General features: G+C 45.7%; 6 protein-coding genes across 6 annotated transcripts; 4 read left to right on the top strand and 2 right to left on the bottom strand.

Moving 5' to 3' along the window:
* Positions 1–119: 119 nt before the first annotated feature.
* Positions 120–627, bottom strand: SERLADRAFT_377249 (uncharacterized protein; the record flags this gene model as incomplete). The annotated part of the gene is made up of 3 exons (XM_007313124.1): positions 120–338; positions 387–464; positions 521–627. One exon carries the CDS (start codon positions 318–320, stop codon positions 156–158), a length of 165 nt encoding a protein of 54 aa, XP_007313186.1.
* A 657-nt stretch (positions 628–1,284) lies between these two features.
* On the top strand, positions 1,285–2,838 carry SERLADRAFT_377243 (uncharacterized protein; the record flags this gene model as incomplete). The annotated part of the gene is made up of 5 exons (XM_007313123.1): positions 1,285–1,621; positions 1,745–2,154; positions 2,214–2,601; positions 2,652–2,743; positions 2,794–2,838. 5 exons carry the CDS (start codon positions 1,285–1,287, stop codon positions 2,836–2,838), a joined length of 1,272 nt encoding a protein of 423 aa, XP_007313185.1.
* Positions 2,839–3,205: 367 nt separating this feature from the next.
* SERLADRAFT_456213 (uncharacterized protein) lies at positions 3,206–5,923 on the top strand (the record flags this gene model as incomplete). The annotated part of the gene is made up of 14 exons (XM_007313122.1): positions 3,206–3,474; positions 3,537–3,816; positions 3,878–3,889; positions 3,942–3,978; positions 4,029–4,246; positions 4,300–4,470; positions 4,520–4,585; positions 4,654–4,663; positions 4,729–4,871; positions 4,925–5,135; positions 5,196–5,378; positions 5,433–5,494; positions 5,557–5,576; positions 5,646–5,923. 14 exons carry the CDS (start codon positions 3,323–3,325, stop codon positions 5,830–5,832), a joined length of 1,752 nt encoding a protein of 583 aa, XP_007313184.1.
* A 579-nt stretch (positions 5,924–6,502) lies between these two features.
* On the bottom strand, positions 6,503–8,670 carry SERLADRAFT_345379 (uncharacterized protein; the record flags this gene model as incomplete). The annotated part of the gene is made up of 10 exons (XM_007313121.1): positions 6,503–6,587; positions 6,649–6,957; positions 7,027–7,108; positions 7,175–7,364; positions 7,437–7,492; positions 7,556–7,732; positions 7,795–8,037; positions 8,122–8,222; positions 8,283–8,415; positions 8,472–8,670. 10 exons carry the CDS (start codon positions 8,668–8,670, stop codon positions 6,503–6,505), a joined length of 1,575 nt encoding a protein of 524 aa, XP_007313183.1.
* Positions 8,671–9,294: 624 nt separating this feature from the next.
* On the top strand, positions 9,295–14,222 carry SERLADRAFT_432947 (uncharacterized protein; the record flags this gene model as incomplete). Its single annotated transcript, XM_007313120.1, has 17 exons — positions 9,295–9,377; positions 9,440–9,719; positions 9,779–9,790; positions 9,847–9,883; positions 9,934–10,151; positions 10,206–10,376; positions 10,434–10,499; positions 10,569–10,615; positions 10,693–10,786; positions 10,840–11,050; positions 11,111–11,293; positions 11,345–11,406; positions 11,469–11,488; positions 11,556–11,738; positions 13,548–13,838; positions 13,894–14,145; positions 14,201–14,222. The coding sequence occupies 17 exons, from the start codon at positions 9,295–9,297 to the stop codon at positions 14,220–14,222; spliced, it is 2,232 nt and encodes a 743-aa protein (XP_007313182.1).
* A 411-nt stretch (positions 14,223–14,633) lies between these two features.
* On the top strand, positions 14,634–17,137 carry SERLADRAFT_456201 (uncharacterized protein; the record flags this gene model as incomplete). Its single annotated transcript, XM_007313119.1, has 9 exons — positions 14,634–15,067; positions 15,196–15,302; positions 15,358–15,407; positions 15,471–15,563; positions 15,616–15,885; positions 15,969–16,112; positions 16,183–16,341; positions 16,441–16,620; positions 16,776–17,137. 9 exons carry the CDS (start codon positions 14,763–14,765, stop codon positions 16,881–16,883), a joined length of 1,416 nt encoding a protein of 471 aa, XP_007313181.1.
* Between the last annotated feature and the right edge of the window lie 399 nt (positions 17,138–17,536).

Raw genomic sequence — 17,536 nt, 5'->3', positions numbered from 1 at the left:
GTTCAATGTTTTTTACTGAGTGTGCCCGATCATCTGCCTACTTTTGTATGTCCCTGGTAAGTAGTTGTCGCTCTCTTTTATAAATGATTACCTCTCCAGCTTCTGCGTGGTTGATCTGGCGCACTGTGTTCACCTATTTCCTATTACGCCACACTCTATGCTATTTCTCGAATCCATTGCTTTTCGCCACGAGCTTGGGGGGTGACGCAGTACCGTGAGAGGACTTGCTTTTTTGTCGATAGCTTTCCCTTGCCGGTGTCTTTGTGCAGTACGAAATACTTACCTGCTGCGATTCCAGTAATCAAGCAGAGGACGTTCATTGCCTACACCTGTAGAAGGTTAGATGCCCTCCCCTCATGCCAATTATCTAGTTATCATCATTTTAGGGCATCACATTGCTTGTTCGGTCCAACGTTTGATGTCAGCTGCCATAGTTGCTCGTGCGTAGTTGTAGGTTCGTTTGTGTAAGTTTCTCCCTTCTCTGCTTTGAGTCTATTTTCTCACTCGTTCGAACGTGTAGGCGCATGATTGGTATATCGCTCTGGAAATCCGACGCGTCTTACACGCAGCTACGGGAATCTGTACCTTCCATTGTACTAAGACACCAAGAATTCCCATCATGTCCGAATCATGCCGAGATCATCTATCTGGCTCCTCCCGTTATCAGCAACGAAAGTACACTACGAGAGTATGCTCTTCCCAATAAGCGTGTAAGCCAACACACGTCCCAGCGTAAACCTAACAACGTCTGTCTCAGCGAGCATTAAAATAAACTAACATGGTTGGATTTTCTCTCGTCTTGAGCAAGTTTCACGGATGCTTGAGTAAAGGGAGCCAGAGGCGGACCGAAATTGTTCCCACGGCTAACCCGAGTTGTCTGCTATAAGTAAAGCTCTGGCTCTGCTTTAACGCCAACTCTCCCCGAAATCTCGCGATTATCATTCTCTTCCAGCACCATCATGAGTGGAAAATTATCTTCAGGTCTGCTGCCCTGACTGTCGTTTTTATCAGTATGGCTGATATGTCATCGATCTCTGTTTAGGCTACGAATCCTGGAAGAAGCTCCAGCAAGTGTACGACTCGGAACACTCAAACCTCATCTTAAAGGATCTCTTTGCCCAGGATCCTGCCCGCTTCTCCAAGTTCTCCACAGAATATGTTGACTCAACCGATCCAAGCACAACTTTTTTACTCGATTATTCCAAGAACCTCATCACCCAGCCTATTCTCTCCACCCTCCTATCTCTAGCGCGAGAAGCTGAGATCGAGAAATACCGCGACCAAATGTTCGCAGGCGAGCACATCAATACATCGGAAGATCGTGCCGTCTTGCATATCGCTTTGCGCAACTTTGACGACTTCAAGATTCAGGAGGAGGGCGTTGATGAGGTTGGGGGCGTTCTCGCGCACATTAAAGAGTTTTCTGAAGCCGTACGGGGCGGAAGTTGGAAGGGTTACACTGGCAAGACCATTAACACGATCGTAAACATTGGTATTGGTGGATCGGATCTCGGTCCAGTCATGGTTACCGAGGCGCTGAAGGCGTACGCCAAACGAGACCTTACTGCACATTTTGTATCGAATATCGACGGCACTCACCTTGCTGAGACCCTCAGGATTTGTGACCCCGAACGCACTCTCTTTATCATCGCGAGCAAGACGTTTACTACACAAGAGACAATCACCAATGCGGAGTCCGCTCGGGACTGGTTCTTGGCCGCTGCCAAGGACAAGGCACATGTAGCAAAACACTTTGTCGCGCTGAGCACCAACACCAAGGCCGTCACTGCTTTTGGTATCGATAAAGCGAATATGTTTCAATTCTGGGACTGGGTTGGTGGGCGATACAGCTTGTGGAGTGCAATTGGTCTGTCGATCGCGTTGTACATTGGATACGACAACTTTGAAAGGCTATTGAAGGGTGCACACGGGATGGATAAGCACTTCAAAGAAACACCTTTGGAAAGCAACTTGCCCGTGCTGATGGCCGTTATTGGTGTCTGGTACAACGATTTCTACGGTTCTCAAACGCATGCTCTCCTACCTTACGACCAATATCTTCACAAGTTTGCGGATTACTTCCAACAGGGTGACATGGAGTCTAATGGCAAGTTTGTAACCAAAGGTGGTCAGCGAGTGGATTATCAAACTGGGGTACGAAATTTGGACCTCTCTTACAGATTATGATTGATCGTCAATGTTCAATGTTTTAGCCTATCATTTGGGGTGCAGCTGGTACCAATGGTCAACATTCCTTCTATCAGCTCGTACATCAAGGCACGAAGCTCATTCCTGCCGATTTCCTTGCTCCTGCTACCACACACAACCCAATTGCTGCATCCAAGCATCACCGCATCCTGCTTTCCAACTACTTCGCCCAGCCCGAAGCTCTGGCTTTCGGAAAGACAGAAGAAGAGGTCCGCAAAGAGGTTGGTAGTAATGCTAGCGAGGCCCTTGTGAAGAGTAAGGTGTTCGAAGGCAACAGGCCCAGTAACAGCATCTTGTTCCCGAAGATGACGCCCAACATGCTGGGCGCTCTCATTGCTTTGTATGAGCACAAGATTTTTACGCAAGGTGTCATCTGGGGTATCAACTCTTATGGTGTGTACCTTTTCTGCGAACCTAACGATGTTCTGAATCTGGGCCATCAGATCAAATGGGTGTCGAGCTTGGCAAAGTTCTTGCGAAAAACATTTTGGCTCAGCTTGGTAAGCCTGAAGACGTCAAGGGTCACGATAGCTCGGTATGATTCGTGTGATATTTTTGGGTACATGGTGCTGATACGTTTTGCAGACGACGGGTCTTATCCACTACTATCAGAAGCACAGGAAGGAGTGAGTCTTGCTATCAAGGTTCTGATGTTCAACCTGGGATAAGAGAAGAGAAGTTTCAAAAGAGTGTAAAGTGAAGTTCCGTTTTCCATGTTGTATTAGGCCATGATGAGTCACTTTCGCAAACCGCATTCTAGAGCACCTGTAAACATATATTAGTAGAGACAACAAAGCCTCAGTCATGCTTCTATCTCGCGTCATATGCTCAGACAATTTCGACAGTCTTGTAACATTTTCTGCGACTTACTGATAGGATGGGATTGCTCAGATTCACCTATTACGGAATACCCTTTTGGTCGACGGAAAACTATTAGCAGTGCGTGGGAGTAACGTGTGATTATTATGTGCATATCAGGCTTTGAGCTGAGCTCACCGCTGAGAGATAAGGTGAATCTATCTCTTATATATAGCGTGTTTATCCCGCATGAAGCGTCTGCCGTGGCAGGAGTAAAGTATTTATTCCTTCCAACTATTCTTACAAGCAGTCAGCCATGCTTGGCGTTCTTGTCCTTGTCCTTTCCCTCGCAGTAGCAGCGTCCACCCAGAACCAACACCCGTTCGTCATGGCAGACGAGACAACGAATGACGAGTATCATTTCGGTTCATCGATTCGTAGGGTAGCTATCATTGGTGCTGGGCCCAGGTTTGTCTTTGAATCGATGTTTGTTCTGTCCACACAACCGAAATACCCTGTCGGTACATCAGTGCACTCGTGGCATATAGAGACTTCACTCAGGCTGGTTTCGAGCTTCGCATTTTTGAGAGGGACACCGTTCCTGGTGGAAACTGGCACTATACTGAAGAGGCGCCAGCTGATGCTCCCGTCCCCAATGCTGATATTCCCATTGCTGACTTTGTGCCGTCGTTTGCCCCAGAAGAAGTCGATCTTCCTTATACAGAAGAACTTGATGGCAATGACGACCTCCGCAGAGACCACCGTGGTCCAAAGCCTGTGTGGGAATCTTTGAAATCCAATGCTCCAGCTGTATGACATTATTCTTATGCATTTGCTCGATTTCTGAACTTAACTTACACTTTTTGTGTAGCCATTGCAGCAGGTAGTAAGATGTGGAACATCTTGACGTTGTGTGCTGACCGCCGAAATTTTAGATCACTGAAATTCCTTGGCCAGAGGGTACTCGTTGGGGTTCGTCTCATGAATTGCCTGTATTTATCTCTTTTTATGAAATCCTCCAGAACTTTCTCATTACCAGCTGCGCAATTACGTGCGAGCCTTCGCATCGTATCACGGTATAAATAGTAACGACGACAATCCTGTGATGTCTTACAACACAAGAGTCGAACGCGTTGAGAAGAGATTGAACGAGAAAGGTCAGGAGCAAGGTTGGAGGCTGTGGCTCAAAGAACTCGTGCCCATCGGAGAAAATAAATACAGGGCAACCTGGTGGACTGAAGTGAAGTCTGTATGGCTTTCGTTTAAATGGGTCTCTGACTACATGCACATAAGGACTTTGATGCTGTGGTTGTTGCTACTGGCAGATATAATGCTCCGTACATGCCCTCGATACCTGGCCTTGACGAGTGGGTACAACGTTTTCCAGGACACTTAATACATTCACGTCAGTACCGACGTCCAGAAGCGTTGGCTAACAAGACCGTCTTGATCGTGGGGGCAGCTGTGAGAACGTGTTTGTACTGAACGTTGACAATCATCTAACAGAATTCAGACCAGTGGAGGAGAAATATCACGCGACCTGAATACATGGGCCCATAAAATATATCAATCCATCAGGGTAAGTGAAGATGCGGCGGTGTGCCGGCATTAAGAGTATAACTTACACTCACTATCTTCTCCTCACAGCCCGACAATAGTAAGCTTTCCTTTTTCTATGTGAAATGTAAAGAAGTGTAGGAAGGCTGAAACGGAATCAACAAGGCACTACCGCACATTACGCTCTCATCAATTATCTGCGACGATTACCCAGGAACACCACGATAGTTCCGGAAATCAAACGGTTTCTTCCCCTGGATGAAGATGCGACCATCCAATCTGCAGGAATCGAACTTGTAAATGGTACCGTATGTACAGCCACAGACTCCCTTATGTTTTGGACATCGAATAATTTTCAAAGGTCCTGACTGGAATCGACCATATCATATTTGGTACCGGCTTCCGATACTCGTTCCCCTTTTTGCCACAATACTACGAGGACGCTTCATATGTACCTCACGAGGGTTCAAGTACCAAGGTAGTGCCATTCCTTGCTAGTAATGGGACACATATCCGTGACCTCCACCTCGATTTATTTTATATTCGAGACCCCACACTTGCTTTCCTTGGAAGTTTGTGTCGAGTTCCTTGATGTTTATATTACTAGTTCTGACTTTGATGATCTGCTTTAGTGAACTTTGGGACTCAAGCATTCACCTACACCGATTATTTGGCTTTAGCGCTCGCGAAAGTGTGGTCGAACACGGCGAAACTCCCTTCATGTCAGCAAATGTGGCACTTGTATCAAGAACGGGTCGTGGATCGCGGAGGGTATGGGAAGCACTTCCAGTTCCTTGGTCCTGATAGGCTCCGAGGTAAGTCATGTTTCGAATTGTCACGATATTTCCCCATCACATCCACCCTTTCAGCAAATATTCGATTTTTTATGGGGTGGCTCAATGATGCTGCCGCAAAATACGGTGGAAAGCAGGTCCGTCAGAATTTGTGACACCTTACCCATTAAAGCTCGAATTGAATGTTGTTGTGCCTAAGATCGATGGATTACCAAAATAGTGCGTCTAACTCCTACCTTGTACCGTTTTTGGGACTGATATGTCTTATCTTGTACAATCATCTCTCAGCGTCAACGAGGTTGCTGCATACTGGGCGATCGCTCACTATGGAGGGCCGTTGGAAAATAGGAGCGATCCTTCAGTAGGCTACAGCTTCTTGGACGGACTTGGATTCGATATTGTTGCTCCTGAAGCCATGACGGGGGAGGAGAGGCAAAAAATGGCGTACTACATCATGTTCAACGACAATTGGTAAATCACAAGTGCTAGTCGTATGACGGGAGGAGGGGCAAAAAATGGCATACTATATAATGTTCGACGCCAATTGGTAAATCAAATTGCTAGTCGGAACGGATATATTATGATGGAGTGTGAAGAACCGACGTTCAATAAACTTATGCCCTACACTTACGACATGCTGTAAAGCACGGTCTCGCCTTTGTACAGGACGACCATTTGAGGCTTGAAGTCGCCACGGTGGTTTGACACTGCTTGACATTGCTTTGCAAAATGGGTGTCGAGCTTGGCAAAGTTCTAAAAACACTTTGGCTCAGCTTGGTATGTTTTGTGCGATATTTTTGTTTATATGGTGCTGATACGTTTTGCAGACGAGTCTTATCCACTACTATCAGAACTATAGGAAGGAGTGAGTCTTGCTATCAAGGTTCTGATGTTCAACCTGGGATAAGAGAAGAGAAGTTTCAAAAAAGGGTGTAAAGCGAAGTTCTGATTCGAATTCCCATGTTGTATTAGGCCATGATGCGTCACTTTCGCAAACCGCATTCTACACGGCCAGACAAATTCGTGTCACACATGTTTCGAAAAGGATTTGGCCAATATCCTGCCGAGCCTTGACCTGGGGCTAGGGCGCATAAATACTCGATAAAACAGATTTGTCACATCATGTGTGAGCATGTCTCATGTGCTCACAGATCATCCCATGCATTTCTGAGCAGAGACTCTACAGCACTTGATCTCGGTACAAGCTTCACCTTGAAAGGAAGAGGATACCTGAGACATTTCCATATTCAGCAACTGTATATCCAGTAAACAATTGAAGAAAGGTACGCACTGTACGGCTCCGCTAGAAAACTGTGCAGATTCCCACTCTGCTACTCTATCCTTGACGATACTACCATCATCGTCTACCATCGAAACGTGATACGCCCAAAGGAGTGTAGACACATAGAGCCATACACCGGAATCTGCCAAATGCATCCCGGGACATATTCTCCTGCCGAATCCGTATGGGAGAGAGCCAATGTTGAGCTCAGTCCGGCCTTTGATGTCTGGATGCGTTGGTGTGCCTGTTGTGGGAAGGAAACGAACGGGATCGAAGGATAAGGGTGATTCATATATATCGGGATCGCGGAGCATTTCTCTAATGACAATATGCCAGAAGGTTAAAACAAGTCACAAGCTACACCCCTAGATATATTAATTTCCTTACCTGATGTTTGGAATAATAATTGCACCCTTCGGAATAAAATACTCATCAATCGTCTCGTCTTTCATTGCTCTATGAGGAACAGCTGTGGATCTCTCACGGTAAGTCTGATAGGAACAATGAATGAAGGTTGGAGCGGATGAGTTCTTACCAATGGGAGCAACAGGTATCAACCTCATGCATTCGTTGACAAAGGCTGTCACGTAAGGCAAGTTAGGACGGTCGTTTATCTCTGGCATACGCTCTTGTCCCACAATTTGGTCTAGTTCTAATTGAGCGAGCGCTTGAGCTTCTGGATGAAGGGATGCTGCGAAAAAAGCAGTCTTGATGGCTGCGATGGTCTGGTTATTTATTTATTTTTGCCGTTCGTTAGTAATGTAGTTTGAAGCCCAAGCTGGAAAAGGTGCGCATACAGTATCGGATCCGCCAGTGTAGGCACTCATAGCAGTCCATGCAATAGATTCCTCGTCTTCAGGGGTGGGGTCAGGGGTAGTTGTGAAACAGTGATCCACGTAGGAAATCTGTGGAAGACCCATAGCCTGCAAAGAAGATATATCAGTATATGCGGTTAGGCTATAGGGATGACTCCTTACGATCCTTTCCCGGACTTTGGTATAAGGAAACATAGTCAACTTGACTAAATTTTCCCTAGCTTGCCTAGCTTTTTTTTTGAACGATACGAAAGGCGTAGACTCGGGAAGGAATTGTACTCAATTGGTATTAAGTTGTATTAATGCTACAGGCTTCAAATGGAGGGACTTGGAGACTCACACCATGGTATCCAGTCTACGATGTAAGCAAATGGAACAAGTGCTTTAGCAAAAAGGGTTTGTGCCTCGTCTGCATCGTGTATGTACTTCTCCATGTCTTGTTTCGAAAAGCCGACAGCCTGACATTCACTGCCTCTATTTTCACCTTTGACAATAGATTCAGGGCCATAAATGATGTTGACGATATTCATGGCTATGACCTGTCGAATGACTTCAAGAAACTCGTATCCTGAATGCGACTGTCCTGCACCAGAAGGTTTGTCCAATCATTGGTGGAAGAGCGTGGCGGCAAAAGCAGATGCGGATTTTTCTTGGACAGGCCAAAGACGCTTTGTGGCATTGGGAGAGAGTATGCTATTCACGAGTTTACGGTACTTTCTATGCCTTGTGCCTGCGGGCGCAAGGGCAATCGCTCTATTCCAAGATATCCTTAATTTGATTGGTCAGTATGTAAGGAGGGCGCAGAAGAACGTGGGATTCAAGACGTACAATTCGGCACACATCACTTGTCGAGGACGGTCGGCATAGGTGTTGGCACGTTTATCGAGGAGTTCGAAAGCCAATCTATGGGTGTTGAGAACGAAGACATCCTGAGTGAGCAAGCGAAAATGAGAAATCGGACCTTGGAGGGAAAGCGTCAATGAATGGAGAAAGCTGGAAACAACAAGATGGACATACCGTACAACTCTCTCCAACCCTTGTAAGGCTGCTTCTCTGAACTTGGATTCTCAAACGCGCATCCCACTAATGGCAAACCAGGAGGCCCTGGAGGGTATTTTGTTGATGTAAATTTCCTGCGATTTTGATACACAAATGCGAGGAAAAGGACAGTGAGGGTGACTACGGTCGCATCAGCCAGAGTGATGATGATGGCCATGGGAGTTGGATGGAACAGTGGGCAGGGATCCCTGTATGCGCATATATAGCCATGTAGGGTGGCTGGATCATGAAATGTGTTAGAATATAGCTGCTTATGTACATGTGAAGGATGGCTGGTATCATTCACTTATCCGCGGTGATGATAGGATAACCATATATGGTCACAACATGGAGAGTTTTAAATCCCGACCAAATACTACTATAAACATATATTGGTAGAGACCAACATGGCTCCAGTCAGGCCTTATCTTGCGCCATATGTTTAGACGATTTCGACAGTCCCATAACATATTTTGCGATTTCGTGATAAGGTGAGATTGCTCACCAGATTCTCCTATCTGGCATTATGGAACACCCCTTTGGTCGACGGAGTAGTAGCACTGTAAGATTCGGACGTGGGAGCAGCGGCTTTGAGCTGAGCTCATCGCTGAGAGATAAGGCGAATTACTATCTCTTATATATAGCGTGTTGTCCTTGCATGAGGCGTCTTCCTTGGCGGGAGTAAGGTATCTATTCCCTCCACCAACTTGAATCTTACAAACAGCCAGCCATGTTTTCCATTCTTGTCCTTGTCCTGTCCCTTACAGTGGCAGTGTCCACACAGAATCAACGACCGTTCGTCATGCATGCAGACGAGATAACGAATGACGAATATCATTTCGATTCATTCATTCGAAGAGTAGCTATCATTGGCGCTGGGCCCAGGTCTGTCCCCTGATCCATTATCTGTTTCGTCCAGACGCTGAAATGTACTGTTGGTGCATCAGTGCGCTCATGGCATATAGAGACCTCAGTGAAGCTGGTTTTGAGCTACGCGTTTTTGAGAGGGATTCTGTCCCTGGAGGAAACTGGCACTATACTGAAGAGGCGGCAGCCGATGCTCCCGTCCCCAATGCTGATATTCCCATTGCTGACTTTGTGCCGTCGTTTGCCCCAGAAGAAGTCGATCTTCCTTATACAGAAGAACTTGATGTCAATGACGACCTCCGCAGAGACCACCGTGGTCCAAAACCCGTGTGGGAGTCTTTAAAGTCCAATGCCCCAGCTGTAGGACATTATCTATAAATTTACTGGATTTTTTTTAACTTACCCGCACCATTATGAAGAAATCGCAGCAGGTAATAAGATACGGAACATCCTCCTGACAATATGTGCTGACTGCTGAAAAAATCAGATCACCGAGATACCTTGGCCGGAGGGTACTCGTTGGGGTTTGTCTCATGAATTGCCTGTATTTATCTCTTTTTATGAAGTCCTCCAGAACTTTCTCATTACCAACTGCGCAATTACGTGCGGGCCTTCGCATCGTATCACGGTCTAAATAGCAATGACGACAACCCCATAATGTCATACAATACAAGAGTCGAGCGCATTGAGAAGAGATTGAACGAGAAAGGTCAGGAGCAAGGTTGGAGGCTGTGGCTCAAAGAACTCGTGCCCATCGGAGAAAATAAATACAGGGCAACCTGGTGGACTGAAGTGAAGTCTGTATGGCGTTCGTATGAATGTATATCTGACTATATGCACATACAGGACTTTGATGCTGTTGTCGTTGCTACTGGCAGATATAACGCTCCGTACATGCCCTCGATACCTGGTCTTGAAGAATGGGCACAACGTTTTCCAGGACACCTGATACATTCACGGCAATACCGACGTCCGGAAGCGTTATCTAACAAGACCGTCTTAATCGTGGGAGCAGCTGTGAGACTGAATTTCTTTTTGTGCTGAGCGGTGATAATCACATCTGATTTAATTCAGACTAGCGGGGGAGAAATATCGCGAGACCTGAATAAATGGGCCCATAAAATATATCAGTCCATCAGGGTAAGTAAAGATGCAGTGGATTGTCAACGTCAGAATATAGCTTATACTCGCACTATCGTTTCCACACAGCCAGACAATAGTAAGCCTTCCTTTTTCTATGTGAAGTGTAAAGAAGCGTAAGAAGGCTAAAACGGAATCAACAAGGCACTGGCGCACATTACGCTCTCATCAATTATTTGCGACGGTTACCCAGGAACACCACAATAGTCCCAGAAATCAAACAGTTTCTTCCGCTGGATGAAGACACAACCATCCAATCAGCAAGGATCGAGCTTGTAAATGGTACTGTATGTACAGTCGCAGTTTTTATTTTCGATTGGGTGTCAAATCATTTTCAAAGATCCTAACTGGTATCGACCACGTCATATTTGGTACTGGCTTCCGATATTCGTTCCCCTTTTTACCTCAATACTACGAGGACGCATCCTACGTACCTCACGAAGGTTCAAGTAGTAAAGTAGTACCGTTCCTTGCCAGGGATGGAACCCATATCCGTGACTTCCACCTCGATTTATTCTATATTCGAGACCCCACACTGGCTTTCCTGGGAAGTTCGTGTCTGGGCCCTTAGTATTCATATTACGAGTTCTGACTTTTACTACCTGTTCTAGTGAACTTTGGAATTCAAACATTCACTTACACTGATTATTTGGCCCTAGCGCTCGCGAAAGTGTGGTCAAACACGGCCAAACTCCCTTCCACCCAGCACATGTGGCATTTGTATCAAGAACGGGTTGTTGATCGCGGAGGGTATGGCAAGCATTTCCAGTTCCTTGGTCCCGATGGGTTCCGGGGTATGTCATATTTTTATTGTCGCAATATTTTCATCACATCTACTTCCTCAGCAAATGTTCGATTCTATATGGGGTGGCTCAATGATGCTGCCGCAAAATACGGTGGAAAGCAGGTCCGTCAGAATTTGTGACACCTTACCCATTAAAGCTCGAATTGAATGTTGTTGTGTCTAAGATCGATGGATTACCAAAATAGTGCGTCTAACTCCTACCTTGTACCGTTTTTGGGACTGATATCTTATCTCGTATAATCATCTATCAGCGTCAACGAGGTTATTGCATACTGGGCGATCGCTCACTACGCAGGGCCTTTGGAAAATAGGAGCGATCCTTCAGTGGGTTACAGCTCCTTGGACGGACTTGGATTCGATTTTGTTGCTCCTGAGGCCATGACGGAGGAGGAGAGGCAAAAAATGGCATACTATATCATGTTCGACGACAATTGGTAAATCAAAGTGCTCGTTGGAACGGATATGTTATGATGGAGTGTGAAGAGCCGATATGTTCGGGAAACCTATGCCCAACACTTACGACAAGCTGTGAAGCACGGCCTCGCCTTTGTACAGGATGACCGTTTGAGGCTTGAAGTCGGCACAGTGGTTTGACACTGACACTGCTTGGCATTGCTTTGCAAATATTGGTACCTGTCACTCTGAGTCGTTAGCTTCTTCATTTGATTTGTTTGTATTACGCACTTTTGTTTTTTTACACATTCCAACTTGAAACATTTTGTATTGGCTTACTGTCTGGGCCAGGACTGTCCTGATATACTACATAGATATTATAGATGCTGTACTACGGGCGGTGATCCTCCGTCCCGGACAAAGCCGATTTACTGGCAACTTTCACCGGCATGCAATTTCATGAACTGTCAAACTCGAACCACCGTGCTTAGCTTCCGCAATAAGAATAACCATGTAAGTGATGACCCCCATACAATTCAAATTCATCATGATATAGACCTATAGGTTACCACCGATGGCTGCGCATTCGGCCACATCAGAGCTCGAATTCTCTTGTTATTCAAGTGTGTCCTGTTTCCTAGACTTGTCCGTAAAGATACTATCGATCTGTCGCAGTCTCTTGCTACACAGTGGCTTGGTCGGCCGTGACAAGCCAGGGCACAATTGTACCCAGGTATTCTTTCAATGTCGGTCCATCATTCAGTCACATCCTGTATGGCCGGGCGGCCTTCTCCAATCTGGCTGTCATATCGAAGGGGCTTTTTTATCAGATAATATCGTAAGGGTAGGTCATTTTATTATAAAGAAGGCTCGATAAGCACTATCGAAAACGGCGCTTGTCCTTCCTACTATCGATGTCCCTCCAAGCTACCAATCGAGCGTTCACTGTTTTCGGATTTATGGGATTCCTAGCAGGAATTATCCTCTTACCAATGCACTGTCGAGGTGTGTCTTCTTCTAACCTCCCATATTGTGCTTATTAACCAGTCTTTCAGCACGGAATATCAGTATATGTCTGTACATCGTATGGACGAGCTTCCTGTGCCTCATTTTCTGTGTGAACTCCATTGTGTGGAATAACAACGTGGTCAACTGGGCCCCAGTTTGGTGTGACTTCTGTGAGTGGGTGGCTACTGCTGCTATAGAATATTGTCATAATTATCATTATTGCAGCGTCCCGCTTGATCACGGCTTCGGCGGTTGGGAGCCAAGTCGGATTGTTGTGTATTGTCCGCCATCTATATCGTATTATAACGATGAAGTCGACAAACGATAGCAGTCATGAGGTAATCTGGTAGTCTATATACCGTTCTACTTCAACTAAACCCAAGTTCCCAGATTCGACGCGAATTAATCGTCGTCCTCTGTGCTGGGATTAGCATCCCCTTAGTGCTTTCGGTCTTCCGTATGTTTGGGTCGAATTATATTCCTAGGCTTGACCTCGTTGAACGCTTTATTAAGAGTACATCACCGAACACAGCAGATTCTCCATTCTTGAGAATATAGGCTGCTTTCCTACCGTACCTCCCACGCAAATTACTATTCCTCTTTATCTCATCTGGCCCTTTGTCTTTGGCATAGTGAGCTTTTTATATGCCGGTGCGTAACTCAATACAGTATCCATACTTTAGACATTAACGGGTAGCTATAGGTTTTACTTTGCACGCCGTTATTCAGCGGAAGGTCTACAACAGGCAACTCGAGCAACATAACGAGAATCTGCATTTTAGTCACTACTGGCGCCTTCTAGCTCTCACCTTCATTAACATCGTATGTACACTTCAGTGCAGTATAGGCTCACTGCTCCTTGAATTGGTTACACCGTCGGGTTCACTTTCAACGACTTCCGTCAACCCAGACTTGTATTATGTGTTGCAAGTTCCTACATCCATGTGGGCCGATGATTATGCGAGCCTCTTCAACTATGAATCCTATCGATGGATCCCCGCTTTTTATTCTCTAGCGTTCTTCGCATTCTTTGGTTTCACAGAAGAAGCTAGACACTTTTATCGTCTAGCATTCTCTTGGATCACTCGACGTTTGGGCTTTCGTTCACCGAGTTTAGATATCTCGGGTGCTAGGTTCGTGGCATGGTATGATATAGCATAGTGTCTATCTGAAACTTTCTACCAACAGAAACCTGCCTCCTTCTACTCATTATGTCCGACGGAAGCACGATTTATGTTCATCCACCATGTCTGAGGCGTTTGACAGCTCCTTATACTGTACCCACAACTGTTCGAGTGGCAGAGTGTCCAGTGCTCACGAAGATAAAGAGATGCAGGAAAAGATGGATCACGAGCTGGTGCAGCCCTTTCAAACTCAATTATACGACGACGAAAGTGGTGTGGCGTCACTACCAGAGACAGCAGAGCCTTCCCCTGTCTTGTGAGTCCATCGATATCCGCTCGAACCCAGACTACTGACAACTTACTTTTTGAAGCCAAAGATGTTCTATTGTTTAAATCCGATCCTACATTATATCAGTCTGTTTACCAATTTGTCTTCTTTGTGATCATCACAACCCCCCTTTCTGCTAGACGTATCAGCTATCTTGCTCAATCAGCTTTATATCACCTCAGGCAGGTTTCTCTCTGCGAGTAAGTAGATATTTCCCTAAAGACCTTATATTTTCACCGGATGTGACGCACCAATTCACATTTTTTTAGTTTGATTTTTCATTGTACCCATGTATATACACCTACGTCTCCGACATTGGTTCATCATTGATCTTTCAAAAGATGCCCCACGCTGCGCTAGAATGGTATTAAGCTTACTAGATGATTCAATGTGGCACTCTTTTTTGCGTCGGGCAACGACCGAGACGGCATCGGCAAAGTCCGCCTGTGGGTCAGTTATAGTACAACTGAGCGGCTAGCACAAGAAACACAAGGCAAAGCTTGGTGCTGAGATACATCGTAGCTGCTCAGACCCAAACCTACATCGTCGTCTTTTGGGCAGGAATTCAGCCTTTTGTTCAGGATAGACTGATCGTCGTCGTCAATATGAATCAATCAGGTCTCCCGACACCCCCTTTACAGCCAGGTCAGCAAGCCAGTGCTAGCAATGCGAATACTCCATCAACCTCAAATCAGCAGAGCTCCAGCGATAACGTACATCCATTATCTCTAGACAGTCTTCTAGTGCACATCACCACTTCTTCATCTCCGCATACACTCAACCAAACCCTTCGCAATTGTGCACCAAAAGATGTGCGAGAAACAATCTTGTCCAGTTTCTTGGGAGGTGGGCAGGATCCTTTAACATTGTTAGATATCAGATCACACACGCTTGGAGTACTGTATATACTGTGAGTCTTCTTTTCCAACGCTGTGTTTGCATTTTCTCTTGGCCTGTGGTGGGATATCTAGAGCCTCGATAAAGAGATAACGATTTGGTGTTTGTGTGATGATGTGTTGATGGACGTCAACATATTAGATCTGCGAGGCTTAATACTTCAATCTCGCTACCACCTCCACTCCAATATGTCGAAGATTTCTGTCGTTCCTTTTCCCCAGAGCAGGCTCGTTACGCCCCTGATCGAGGCAAGTCCATTCTTTTTGGCTTTAATTATTCGCTCAATCGTTCATTGCGTTCTAGTTACATTACTAGCCAAAGGAATCGCCTGTTTTTCTGAGACTATAGGCAATGTTAGTTTGTTTCTCGCATCCGGTCCCACTTTATTGTTGAACTTTAACACGCGGTATACTCAGCCGAAGTGCGCTATCACACCTTTGTATAGTTTAGTAGAAAGATACTCTCCAACGCCTTCACACCTCACCACCGTCCATCGCATATTCTTATCAGTACGTCCTTCACGGTAACCTTAATTCGAATAATATTGATATATAATCATAGGCCTGTGTATCTACCCGGCACTTTACAGCAGCACTTCCTGTCTTGTCTCATCCGATAACTACCATCGATACTACACTCTCTGATATACACTACAACGATAATCTCGTGTACCATTATGCTGGCGGCATGGCGTTGGCCGCGTTGAAAAGATGGTCTGAGGCTGAAGAATTCTTCGAGATATGTGTAACGAGCCCTGGGCAAGTGCCGGCCGCTATTCAGATGGAGGCGCTCAAAAAGTGGTTAATTGTGCAGCTGATTTATCGGGGCAAGGTGTGTCGTCATGTCATCTGGTTGCGGATCTACTTTCTTTCGAATCGCGAATAGTGATGTTGATGTATTTTTTGGGGGGTTAGATAATGCCTTTGCCCAAATACACGAATCCTATGTTGTTTCGCTCAATCAAAAACACACCGTACACCAGCTTTGCAAATTTTTATCCACAGCATATTGATCAACTTCGCACGATATTAGAAAAGGATAATCAACTGTTCACGAACGTGTGTATCATACCTTCATTGTCCTAGTCAAATGTCTTAATTTTTTGGTGATTTTTTTTGGCTACTCTAGGATAAAACTTTGGGTCTCCTTTCTCAGGCTCTAGAACGTGCTCCACGTTGGTCCATCACGAAACTTACGTCTACATATCTTACACTTGGTCTTTCTGATATTGGTCGGGCAGTGGGCATTCAAAAGGAGGAAGACGTGAGAGTGTTGATCTTGAGCATGGTAAGCAACCTCTCTATCGACCAATACGGTTATCATTCGCTATTCTTGTGCTGGTTCTCGTCGTACTTTCATCTCCTCTGATACTTATTGCCCTAATAGGTCGAATCTTCCGAGATTTCGGCTCAAATCTCTGCAGATGGCACTGTCACCTTCGCGGATCCACCTCCTACGTTCTCCAAGGAAGATGTGGATAGGGTGCTCATGGAAGCTCAAGAGCAGGGCGCACAACTTGCAAGGCTTGAGAAGGAAATGGCACGAAGCAGAGAGTACCTGACTAAGGTGTGTCATCCAGGCCCAATTTCTCAAGCACCTGCGGCCCCGAAACAATCCTCTTGATCGACCTCTTTATTAACTTTCCCCTGTCGATCTTTATCTCATGTTCTGGATCTGCATTGATAATATGCTAAATGTCGCCGCTGACATATCTCATTTAGGCTGTACGCAACAAGGACGACTCTTCTTGGGGCCCAGCAGTGGACGACGACTCAGCATTCACTGATCGTGCGGCAGGTAACTGGACTGATGATGCAATGTTTTCTTAAAGAGGGGCAAGATCATAGAGATAAAACGGGAGATATACTGTTTATTACGGCAATCGTACCTGCAATCTTATCGCATTGTGTGTGCTACTCCTTCCTGACCGTGACCACGACAACGATGCTTCTGTATTCCGCTACATGCTACTCCGCGTCTAGATCTCCTCTCAGTACCTCAACCATAAGCTCAATCTTGACGCGCTGAGTAAATGATGTATTCTGCGGAGGCCGAATGGTGAGTAACGTTTCAACTTCCATTGCATCCACTGAAATACAGTTTCACGGAAACCGCGGTGCTCGGCGCCCATATGATGACGGTGAGAGAGACTCTAATATTACGACCCACCTGATAATAGGCATACTGAAAGTATCGTCCAGATTTTTTGACACGCATGGTTACAAGCTTGGTTTTTAGGTAGGGTGAGAGCTTTTCGTGTAACTTATAAGTCATGTCGAGTAATCAGACTCACGCTCAAAGTATTTATCACACGTCTCGCTCACTATTCCCCTAGTGAGTAGCACTCTAAGCCCTACAACCTTCGCTTGCAAATCCTCGGAGAAATCCTCGACATCATGTATTCCTGAAATAGATCTGTCACACTTCAATCACTCAAAATACTTCTCTTGGCCGCCGTTACTCACTAAGCCCTGCTCTTCTT

This window comes from Serpula lacrymans, assembly GCF_000218685.1.
Source record: "Serpula lacrymans var. lacrymans S7.9 unplaced genomic scaffold SERLAscaffold_2, whole genome shotgun sequence".
Lineage (NCBI taxonomy): Eukaryota > Fungi > Basidiomycota > Agaricomycetes > Boletales > Serpulaceae > Serpula > Serpula lacrymans.
This window is presented reverse-complemented; position numbering and strand designations above follow the sequence as displayed.